The 12,710-nt window shown below is 31.6% G+C and overlaps 1 protein-coding gene across 1 annotated transcript in view; it reads left to right on the top strand.

Annotated features, from left to right (window-relative positions):
- The window catches only part of LOC127724139 (uncharacterized), a 77,311-nt gene extending 67,602 nt beyond the window's left edge, over positions 1-9,709 (top strand). The window contains exons 4-5 of the mRNA XM_052231009.1: positions 543-1,551; positions 4,687-9,709. Coding sequence (XP_052086969.1) covers positions 543-1,551; positions 4,687-4,699 — 1,022 coding nt within the window. The 3' untranslated portion in view covers positions 4,700-9,709. The remainder of the gene's footprint in view (positions 1-542; positions 1,552-4,686) is intronic.
- The last annotated feature ends 3,001 nt before the right edge of the window (positions 9,710-12,710 follow it).

Here is a 12,710-nt window from a genome sequence, read left to right as displayed (position 1 = left end):
GTAGGATGAAGGTTGGTGCCTATTAAAACGTTTAAACCCGCTGCATTTGTTTGCACCTGTCCTAAGTCAGGAACCTGATGTTCAGTGGTTGTCGTTTGTTGATGTGGTTCATAAGTGTTTCTCTTTTCTCGTTTTTTATATAGATTAGACCGTTGGTTTTCCTGTTTGAATGGTTTTACACTAATAATTTTTGGTGCCCTTTATAGCTTGCTGTTCGGTGTGAGCCAAGGCTCCGTGTTGAAGGCAGTACTTTGACCTATAATGGTTTACTTTTACAAGTTGTGACTTGGATGGAGAGTTGTCTCATTGGCACTCATACCACTTCTTCTTATATCTAAATGTTGGTTGACATTTAATTACATAGAAAACTTAAGATTGCGCAACATGAAAAATAACTTTTAAAATGAAGTGAAAAATTGTTTTTTTTTTCTTTTTCATAGAAAGGTACACTCGATTTTTAGACTCATAATACTATGCAAAAATTAAAAAAATATGATTATCTGGTAAAATTACAGTTATTAAATTATTCGTTAATTTTGCAGATGAGGAATTAAGAATTGTATTAGTTGGTAAGATTGGAGTCGGGAAGAGCTCTACAGGAAACATGATTCTCGGCTATAACGGATTTAAGGCAAAACGAAAATCTAAATCGGTGACAAAAAATACGAAGTCAAATCGAACAACAATAAGCAATAGATCAATATTAGTTATTGATACTCCAGGTTTGTATGCCACTACAAAAGAGAACAATCGTCAGAATGTACGGGATGAAATTAAAACCTGTACACAAATAGGAGCTCCTGGAATTCATGCAATTATTTTTGTCTTGTCAGCTGCAACACGATTCACTGAGGAAGACAAAAATTGTTTTCAAAATTTTTTTGAAATATTTGGGGAAAAATTTTACCAGTACGCTGTTGTAGTTTTCACAGGCGCTGATATTTTGAAAGAAGAAAAAACAACTTTGAAAAAATATATTGGTTCCGACACTATTTTAAAATCATTTCTACAACAATGTGGTGATAGAGTAGTAGCGTTTGATAATAAGAATCCCTCCCCTCTGGAAAAAGAAGGACAAAGGAATCATTTAGTATCCATTGTCCTCCAAATTAACGAATCCCTTAAGAAATATTACACGAATAAGAACTTTGAAGACGCTGAGAGGAGACTTCGTGAAGACGCTGAGAGGAGACTTCGTGAAGACGCTGAGAGGAGACTTCGTGAAGACGTTGAGAGGAGACATCGTGAAGACATTGAGAGGAGACTTCGTGAAGACGCTGAGTGGAAACTTCTTGAGATGGAAGCAAGGCAAACAGATCAAATTGAAGACATACATAATCTATATGAAGAACAAAACGCTTTAGAAATGGTCGAACTTGATATGATGTATCATGAAAATATAATAGGACTGAGAGACAAAATTAGACAAGAGATCGAAGAAGAAAACAAACAGAAAAAAATATCTAATTTAATAGAAATGAGAGACAAAATTAGACAAGAGATAGAAGAAGAAAACAAGCAGGAAAAAATATCTAAAAAAACTGAACGATGGTAAGAACGTTATAAATAACTATTTATATAATTATTATCTTTTTTTCTCATTTTCTAGTTAAATATGGAAGTTTTTGTTTGAACAATTTCCTAAATAGAAATACTACGTAATAATATTGTATTTCAATAAAAATTATATTTAATAATTTGCTCTTGAACCCCCCTTTTATGGTTTTATTTTATGTAAAGATTACTATATTTTGACGGCATTTATTTTCAAATCGTTTTTACAGGCGGTTCCTTAATATATTGTTTATTTCCATATAATTTGTATGGTATATTTCCTCCTGATATTAGTATTACATATTTTTGTTATTGTCATTTATCGAGGTTGTTGTCATCACACTCAACTTTCATTTACTAATTTACCACCTACATTGCAATATTTCTAAATAATTACATTACATGTATATTTAATTATAGTACGTTATTTTGATTGGCTAACAGCAATCTCGCGTCATTATGAAATTAATCTTCATTTCAAAATGAAATGTAACATTCATGATGACATGAGCTTCCACAATAAAGTGCACAGGTAAATAAAAGAAAAACTTGATAGAAATCGTGTTTTCGTGATCCTAGTAAAACAAATCTAATTATAAGTATTGAATGCTTCTTTTAGTAATTTTATAGGGTTGTAAAGCGTTGACCGTGCGCACATTTTTAGAATGAAGCGCTTCCGCGCTTCATACAAAATGTACTTCGGTCAACGCTTTTACACCCCAATAAATTTACAAAAAGAAGCATTCAATTCCTAAATAACAAATGGATTGTTTACTGCAATAAGATAATTGTGAATATTCGCATCCCGCTTTTCTTCAATAACATTCCCTTTATTGTTTCTTTTTCACCATAGTTACAATATATGTGCTTGCTTATTCTATTAGTAATTCTTACGGATACATATGGAATTCTAAGTTTAAAACATTTCAACTGAAGTCCAAATGGATTAATCGCAATTCGAAATTAGAAGCTCATTAGGTTTGAAATTTCGATAATCGAAATTTAGTTTCTAAATTAAAATTTCATCTTCATAATAGCAAACCCGAAGCATTCATTTTTGTAAGGTCTGAGATTGTATAAGCCGATGAAATTTGTTATTTTAACACAGTATAGCTTAATTCCCTTACGATTGCTTTCCGATATATAATGATCGACATGTAAATAAGACAAAATACCAGCTAAATTATTTTTTGTATAGACTAAAAGAAATTTAAATTGGTTTGTTTGCATTTATTTTGTTTCCATGGTATTTTAGGTATCTTTATCAAGGAAACTTATATTAAAAAAGTCTCTCAACACAGATGCATGTATGTCTGATGCTCCAAAGCTGTAGCTTCAAGTATATTTATTCATTTTGTATTTTTTTTTAATTTTGGTTTTTACGTTCGGATACAACAAAATTTGATAAAATTTCTTCTTGTTTCATCAGTTCAATTTCATGCATTTCAACATTTTGAAATATAATATATTTCATTGACTGTGATAGTTTCGTGAGTAAAAGTTGTCTTAATAAGTGTTATTTTGGATTTGGAATTTGGAATTTCATATCAAGATATTAAATTTAGAAATGAGAATTCAAAATTTGAACCTCAGATATTTATATTTCTCGCTGTCGTAAATTTCGATTCATCTTGACGTGTTCCATCCTTTATTCCGAAGTTTAAGCTTTCTTTTTAATAATGCATTTTATTTTTTGAATATTTTTAAATATTTCTGAATATAATATCACGGATGCGAACGTACATATTGAGAAATAGAAACTTTCTAATAATATTCTCGGTTAGTATTTGTATAATCGAGAAAAATCTATTTCAGATAAGTGAACACCAACAGGCTCCTTAAATTGTGAAATTGATTGGTTTTATCTAACATCATTTTTTTGTGTGTATCTCATATAATCGACGTTTAACACATACAAATATATCATGGTTTCAGTACAGTAACGTGTTTTTTTTAATCAAAACATATTTTCTTGCAAAATCAAAGAACAATATTAATGTTTGTTTCTAATTTCATGTTTGTCACAAATATAAGTCCGAGATGTGACACATCAGGTAATTTGCAATATGATTTCAGTGTCATAAAAGGTTGGAGTAAAAGAGAGCGAAAGAAAAGCAAATTATTTTACATCGTAGATTTTCTAGAAATAATGAGCTCACAGATAATATCAACGAGAAACTTAAATGATACCAAAATCTTTAGATTAGCCGTATGTGTCTATGTACTAATTTACTCCGATTGGTATGATACATAAATTATTATGATTATTTTTCAATGTGCACATATTGATAATCCAAATGCATTAACTTTTCAGCTGAAGTGAAATCAATTATTACCGTTAATGTTGTATTCAGTACATAAACAGGCGGATGGTAATATATCATATAAATGGAAAACATTGTCTCCTTCACAATCTTTCGGAACTGGTTCCTAGTTAGTTGATAGTTATAGTGCATTTGCTGAGTGCCTTTGTCGGGTTTCAGTAAAATTTCATCTTCAAAGTCAAAATCAGTTGGAATCAAGTTCAGCACACCTTATCGTTCATAGGAATTAATAAGCTTTTTCAACCTCTTCGATGATATATCTTTTACTTTTAGTCTTGCTATTATCATTATTATTATCATCATTTTAAACTTCCGTCATTGAATTTTCTTGTCCTGTGTTTTGTTTCGATTCATGTCGATACGCCCCTGGACCGAACACTTTACTTTGTAAGAGTTGTCTCCCTTCAAAAGTGGGATTGCAAAAATTACACAATGGAAATTCTTAGGGAGCTACCATTTGATTTTTATGGGGGGGGGGCTAGGATGAAATTTGAAATAAATAGGCAGGACAGGAGTTTTGAGTAAAAAAAAAGGCAAGATGACAATTTATGTAAAAAAAAAGTCAGGATAAACTAAAAAAAAAAGGCTGGACCGAATAGAGTGAAAAATAAAAAAGCAGGACAGAAATTACAAATAAAAAAAAAATGCAGGACAAAATTTTTCATCCTAACCCCCCCCCATAAATATCAAATGGTAGCTCCCTTATAAGGTTAAGTGTATCAAAACCATAAAAATAAATTAGTCCGTTAGTATTCTAAATTGAATTGTTTCATACTTTTCATATGATCTTCTTGTATTTTATTTTCAGCACTGTTATGTAGAGGATTATGCCTTACCACAACACAGTTTCCCGAAAAGAAGAATTTTAATTATGTTTCATCCTTGTATAGTTTATTACACGAATGTATTAAAAACAATGGCGGGATTTGTGATTCATTGTGTCTGGAGGACTTGCATTGAAAATACTGAACGTTGAACTTGTAACAACTCTTCGTGATAGCATGTTTCTGATTAAAATAAAATCTCATAACAAATTTAAATGGAATCATGACCTTAAATATTAATGGACGCTCGTTAATGAGATCGTACTGTGTGTTTAACTGTTTGATAGCTCATATTTAAGACATAGTTACATTTGTATAAAGCATCATTGGATTTTGTAATCAAAACATCATACTGTATACCTTTTTAATTTTTTATAGACACCAAGTAGACTGTAGACGTAGCATTTATACATGTATATCAACTTAATTTACCAAAGTAAAATGAAAGACAAAACTTTCAGTGCAAATAGGTTGTAATAACCAGTTTAATTCTCCTTTCTTAAAGAGGTAATAAAAAGGAACCTACATGTTTGAAAAATTTTAAAGTTCGAAATAATCGTTGAAAAACGCAAAAAACTTGATAAAATTTAATCTTATAAATAAAGAGATATTTGCAAAATACTGTCGGTTCGCCATTTGCACACCTGAAAGATTTAGTAAAACACGCCACTAACATCCTCTAATCCTACCCAACGGAAGTGACGTACAGTGGGTCACCCTGATCAAATACGTGTATTATATCGTATGTACACAGATCAGCTCGGAAAGTAAAATAACAGTTTAAATATATATCGGTGACAAATACCAACCGAATCTACATTGAAAATATTGATATACATTTATCGAGGCTTGATATTAAATCGCAAATATTTTAATCAAATGTTTATTAAAAGTATTGAAAAAACTTCCAAGAGCACAAATCAACCTTTTTTTCTATTAAATATTTACATGTGCATCCAAGAGTGACAAAATAGTTATTAATCAGTTTATTGATGGTGACCGCGTATTGGTAGAAGCAGAAGTAGAACCGTGCATGTGAAGTTCCATGGCGGAAAAACGGCTTTTAAAATAGGACACTCCCAACACGTGCTTCCAAAAGACGACGGAGGTCGTAACTTGTTGATTTGTTGTTAAATAAAACTATGTGGGTTTTTCTGGGCTACAAAAAAAAAAAAAAAATGTTCTTACTTACTTACCGACGGACTTTAGTTACAGCAGCATTTCAAAATTATATAAGTTTTTTCTCCAGATAATGTGAAGAATTGCGTACTGTCAGTCACAGTAATCTGCTTGACTGGTTTAGAAACCTGAATATGTATTGATAAAGCTATTTTCTTGAAAATGAAATACTGGATATACTTGTAATTAACCTATACAACAAAAACCACTGAAATAAAATCTTTAGAAAAAGGGGTGTGCATTCCCAAACTACTTGAGTCCTAAATCATAAATGTTATGATCACAACAAATAGGTTTTTTTTATTAATAAAAAAATTATGACACACTGTCTTTAAGATTTTGAAATATTGGCCTTTTCTTTCATTTGAAATTTTAAGGAATAACAATTAAATAACCAAACAAAACAAATATAAATCCTCTCGGTCACCTTTTGATCCTGCAGGCCATGGTAATTTAAACAGTCCGCACTTTGACACCTGTTGATAAGTATACTTCCTGTAAGGTAATAAAGATCAAACAGGATTCTATCCCTCCACTCAGGTAATTGGCAACTTGGACATGCTGAAATGCCACCTGTTGTTTATAAATGAACTCTATAGATTGATAATTAACATTATTAAATAGGTATTGTGAATACCCGGTTTTTAACTTGCAATTTTTATTACACGGAAAAGAAGCCCTACCGTCATATCTTGTCAAGATGTTATGCAACTTCACGTTCATGTATTAAACATATTTATCCTCGACTCAATATTTTTTTATTAATAGCTAGAATGTAATATATTGACCGTTAATTTTACTTTTCTTACGATCAGGAACATTTTTTAAGTTGAACACTAAATGTTGAATTACCCCAACCCCATCCCCCCTTTTTCTATGAATACACATTTCTAATACACTTCCCTTGTGAAACATATATTTTTTCCATTTGACAAATTGGTCATAATAAAGAATGAGCTTTGAAGGGGTGGCGAAATGCATTGGCTGTGCATTAAACAACGTTTAGATAAGCCGAAGAAGAGACCCACTGTGCGTCACTTCCGGTGGATTTGTTTTTCGGGCTGTTTCCGGAAGTAGCGTTGATTGGTTTTTCCTTAGGTAAAAATAGTTGAACTTTACATGCAATTATCTCTGTAATAAGTGGACCAAATTGCATCGGGTGTTTTGCATATTTGATCAATTATTTCGACCTTTTAGATAAGAATTACTTGTAATAAGTGTTTTAGTACCTCTTAAAAGTTCTGGAGTAGTTTCTGATACTATCCATTAAGTAATAAAACTGATAGTAGATTCCAACAAAATACTGAGCATGTGAATTTGATTATTATGGTTTTTTTTACCACATTCATATTGTCAACTGATTTAAAACATCTAGTAATGTTCAAAGAAGTAAGTATACTATTTTCATCAAGTTCAAATGCTTTATTCGATTAGTCAGGGATTCATTTTTGAAATCTTAAATCAATTTCATTTTCATTTAAAAACGTTGTGCTGCGTTATTTTTTTTAATTTTTTTTTTAATTTGATGGATGTTCAGGGACAAATATCGTTTCATGTAAGAAAGTTTTAGGGAGTTGTTTTTACAACATATCACAGGCACTTGTCTCTGAAAATAATTTACCTATATACTCTTATATACTAAGTAACACAAGGTACTTAACTCACATATTTGAGAAATGTCAGCGCTCGCGAACTTCCGTTATATTTCGACTCTTCGGTTGTTTATCCAACTGAAACTTGTTATGTCTTAAATCTATATCAAATTATCTACACCGTGAATGGTGTATAACACGCCTATTTCTATTGTCGGAATCATTCGTAGCAGGCCTACAAAGTATGTCGTCTGTAATTATTTCGTCTTCTCATAGCCGATTGGAAATGTACAGCTTGCTCAGAGACAAGTGCCTGTGAATATATTGTTAATTTAAGTCATATGTTTACTGACCATGTGCTTACTTGGAAACAGAACTGATGACAAATATCTGTATATGACAGTCGGATGACTGGTTGGAAATTCGATCGGAAATCAGCTTGAAAATCAGTTTGATTTCCGAACCATTTTCACGAAAATCAGAATTAAATAATGAAAGGAGAAACAAACACTAGAATATGCATGCTAGTTTCTGTACACAGATATACGTATTTTTTTTAAAGTAGATCATCGGTATATATTTCCTCAGATAGAATTTTCATAAACTTTGCCAAAATGAAGATTTTACTATGCTTTTCAAAAATATAATAAAAAGTATGGGTCACCGTGGTATTTTTCAAGCTACAAGTCGTGCGAAATTGCACAAATTTGTATAGATTGTTCACGAAAAAAAAACATTATTGTGAATAAAAAGAAATCTATGAGATAGAACTTTGAAATAAAATATGAGAAGATAGATTTTATAATATGCTTTTGAAAATAAAAATAAAAAATGGTGTCACCGAACTTGTTTTCTTGCTAAAAGTAAAAAATGAAAATTTCACCGTCATAAGACATAAGAAATAAGACACTAAAGCCCCCACATAGGTTATATTAATAGTACAACATTTTAACAAACAATAAAAGTGTGAACATATTTACATTAGAACAACATGGTAAACAATGGTGCAATAATAGTATACATAATGAATACGAATATGTGACAGGAAGTACAAATTATAGTAACATGATTAAGCACAGTCATGTATTAAAAGGTTTTAATAACATTTTGCAAAATTTTGCTATTCGAGTAAGTGTAAATAAATCCGATGTATTCATCAGTTTTTTTAAATTTTTAAATATTTGGGTTATTACATATATTTAAAGGTAAAAATTTAGCTCTTACCTTGTTGAAAAAGGTACATTTGAATAAGTAATGAAACTCATCACCAAGTTCATTAGCATTACAGAGTGTCATTCCAGTATAAAACTTTTACTATAAGAGTTATCTCCCCTTAAATGGTTTACTTGAAAAATTGATTCTAAAAACACAAATATTTGGTATTTGTTTAAATATGTTGGATAATGCAATAAATCGCTTTTTTTCTTTATACAAATAAACTGTCTTACACATAAATTGCAAATCTGTTTCAAAATTTGCAGATTTGGGCAAAAACTGACCGATTCAATTATGTACTGCTATTGTACAATTCAAGATGGCGGTATACAGTGAATCTACTTTAACCTGGTAGTCGGAGAAACGAAAAAAAAAAACGGGTCACCTGATTAAGTATGTTGCGTTACCTTTTATAATTGATATTAAAAATTAGACCAGTTTCACATAAGCGACTTATCAACCCTGATCTCGAAATCATATGCGCGTTTTAGTTTAAATCCCGCGATAATTAACGATATCATACGTGATAGGGGGCTATCCAATTTACCCTTATATATGGTATTACAATAATAAATACCGATAATACTCATCTCCCTCTCTTGGTGTGTGCTGGAGGCAGGTAAACAGATGATACCAGTACACAGTATGTTTGTCACGGCGAACGTAGTTATTTAAGAAGTTGTCACTGACATCATAGATATAATAGCTATTTTATCTTTGTCAATTGCTGACATTAAACAGTTGTATATTAACATGTACTAGTAAAATCCTTGTTATGTGAAAAGTATCTGTTTACTTATTCTAATTAATAATGAATTTTCAATAAGATAACTTTATCAGTAATTGAATATCCTGCTTTACCATAAAATAAGGTCAAATTGCTGAATGACCCCCTCCTAAATTATTGAAATATATCTAGTTGCATTAACCGTTATATCTCAGTGGAAATTAGGTACATGTATCATATACAGAAACAGGGTTTACATTTTTAACATCTGTATTAGGGGATGACCATTTGATTTTCGGGGGGGGGGGGGGGGGGGGGGGGATTTTAGAAAATGAATATCCTGTCTTAGTAAGAGAGCTGAAAATAAATAATTTTGCCCACGGCAAGATGAAAAAGAAAAATCGGCATCACAAAATTCAGGACATAATTGTGCACAAAAGTAAAATAAATTTTTGCGCAGTAAAAAAAAAATTATAAAAATGCGTAGCAACTGGGACAATAAATCGTGATTGGCAGTATAATATTCCCAAGTAGCAACAGATGACGATGAATATTCAATCCGAAAAAAATCCATCTGGCTTCCGTCAGAATATCAAATGATCGTCCCCTTTTCAGCAACTGTATGTAGAAAAGGGTACGTTTTTATCAATTGTCACTGGTGAGATTGTACAAGGAAAAACTAGGATTCCACATGGCTAAGGTGTTAATTGACTTCTTAATTTATCAGTGACCTAATATATTGATATGAAGTGACCCCGCTTATTTTTCTAATTTATTCTTCCCGCTAAGTGAACGACCTCTGCGAGAATCAAAGCATTTCTTCGTGACAATTAAAGGTACAAAGTCAGGCGGTATATTAGATCGTCTATTACTAAAACCTACAACACAACAGTAGTCCGTTTAAAAATCTTTTAATGTGTCATTGTCAATAAAGTTTTTTCGTTAATATATATTTTGATTCAAATGATGCTCATGCATATATAAACGCAAACACTTAATCAGTTGATTGTTTTTCCGGGACTGCATTGTCACTGCTTACATCAACCGTAAGCCCCCAGTCGATGAATTCTCGGGAATTATCACGTGATTTCACAGTTTGGCTAATTAGGTTAGTCATGCGCAGTTAAATGTGAAACTGGTGTATTACATTACAAAGTAAACCATGTAATTACTGTGTCAATACATGTGTATTTGCATTTGGATATCCGTCTGAGTATCGGACAAATTTTCTATCCACACTACTGTTATCAAATACAAGTTTTCTTATTTAGTCAATTGGTCATTCGAAAAAATCTTGCTGCAAATTTATTTGCTGTAACTCATATATATTCTTCTTTAGTGAAAAAAAGTAACTATGCTAAAAAAAAGTCACTACAACTGCAATGAGAGGATTGCCATGAATCCCCTTAATAGCCGACTTCCTGTTTTGTTATATATGTTTCACACTTAACGTATGTTACATTGCTGGTATTTTTGATATAAAAAAAAATCTTTAATTACATGTATACTGCTAAAATTCACACAAGGGAACTGACATTAAATAAAAATAATATATACAGCAATAACTGTCTTGTTTGTTATTTCGATATTTTAGTTTTATAAGGGAAACTTTACATAAATTTCCGACAAGAGAAACGATTCTTGGTTCCCTATTGTTATCGTCCTATAGTCCTATTGTGGACGATCATTGCATCATAGTGTTTCCTTAGCCTCTTCTTACCTTGAATATTTCCAAACTTTTTCACTATATTCGAATTTGATAATGAACACTATGGGCCCTACATCCTGTCAATACTTATATTTGTGCATTGCAAGGGGTGATGTTTACTCAAATTGCTTTTGACGTCTTTACACTAAATAAGTAAGAGATATACTAATTGATATCTTACTTTGCTATACTATACTCCCTTCGTAGTACCGATCTGATGACTGTAGCCAATTAACTGATGCTTGCAGTGTTTTCTTCTGTTGCGTTTTTACACCGATGTTTGATATTCTTAAGACCTCAAATCCTTAGAAATTCCATCAGGCGTTTTACGGAAATATGAGCTATTGTCATCATTGTGCGTCCGTCGTCTGTTGTTAGTCGTCCAACGTTAACTTTTACAAAGATTTTTTCTGACCAACAATTTAACCAAACCTGACATAATTGATCTAATAATTTAGGAATTATGAAACGTTTCATCACCAAAAATCGGTCGTAACAGAAACATTCAATATGAAATTTCTACCAAATTTCCTCTTCTACCAGATTATTAGATAACTTTTTTGTGAATAATTGCCCTAAGATGATAAGTGTTAACCAACTTGAGCGGTTTTGTCAAATAGTATCGTCAAAAACATAAAGGGTAGACAAAAACTATAAATAGTAAAAAAAATGATAATCAACAAATACCAGATCTACGAAAATGTCATGTGACTAAAACTTTAAATTGACCCCATGTGTTACTGTTCTAACAAATGTATACATGTATGACGATTATCAACCAATCTTAGCATGCATGTTTGCTTGTTACTTGAAAACGTTCATAAATAAATCGAAGATACCGGAGGGATATTCAAACTCAAGAGTCGAAGACAAACTGACAACGCCATGACAAAAACGAAAAACGAAGAAAAGACAAACAACAACTGTCTATAAAACACAACATAGAAAACAGAAGATTATGCATTACAAACCCCACAAAAAAACAGTGGTTACTTCATGTACTCTAAAAGGGTAGGTACACTGCTCCATATGTGGCATCAGTCATGATTTTCATGTAAGTACAAATTCGTAGATAAGTCTCATTCAGGAATGTCACACAGGAAAAGAAAACGGTATTGTGGTTACGACAATTGGAACATATTATCCGTCGTCATCTTTGAAACAGAAATTCCATAACGGTCAATCAATTCGTGATTGTGTCCGTAAAATTTCCGAAGGGATGACTTCAACATAACCACTTCGAACGTTTGGTTAAATAGATTTGTTGTAAGCAGCAACCCTCTATCAAGGAAACATGATAACACAAGCTTTCAAATTGGAATATCGTTTAAACTAGGAGATATATACTCCATTTGTAGGCGCTGTTTGAATGTTGCTACATAGAAATGAAAAGTTCAAAATAAAGAAGTTGAAATCATCTCTTTTGTCGAAAACTATTCAATGTTCTCAATCGACCCTTATATTTAATTTCTAGGTGTAAGTCAAGATATGAGGCAGACTTTACTGTATCTACTGTATACCTTTTTTTCAAAATCGATGGGATAATTGCGTTCAGCATAATTACCAAACTTTGAATTATTTATTGAG

The sequence above is a fragment of the Mytilus californianus genome, unplaced genomic scaffold (assembly GCF_021869535.1).
Source record: "Mytilus californianus isolate M0D057914Y unplaced genomic scaffold, xbMytCali1.0.p SCAF_14, whole genome shotgun sequence".
In the NCBI taxonomy this organism is placed as follows: Eukaryota; Metazoa; Mollusca; class Bivalvia; order Mytilida; family Mytilidae; genus Mytilus; species Mytilus californianus.
This window is presented reverse-complemented; position numbering and strand designations above follow the sequence as displayed.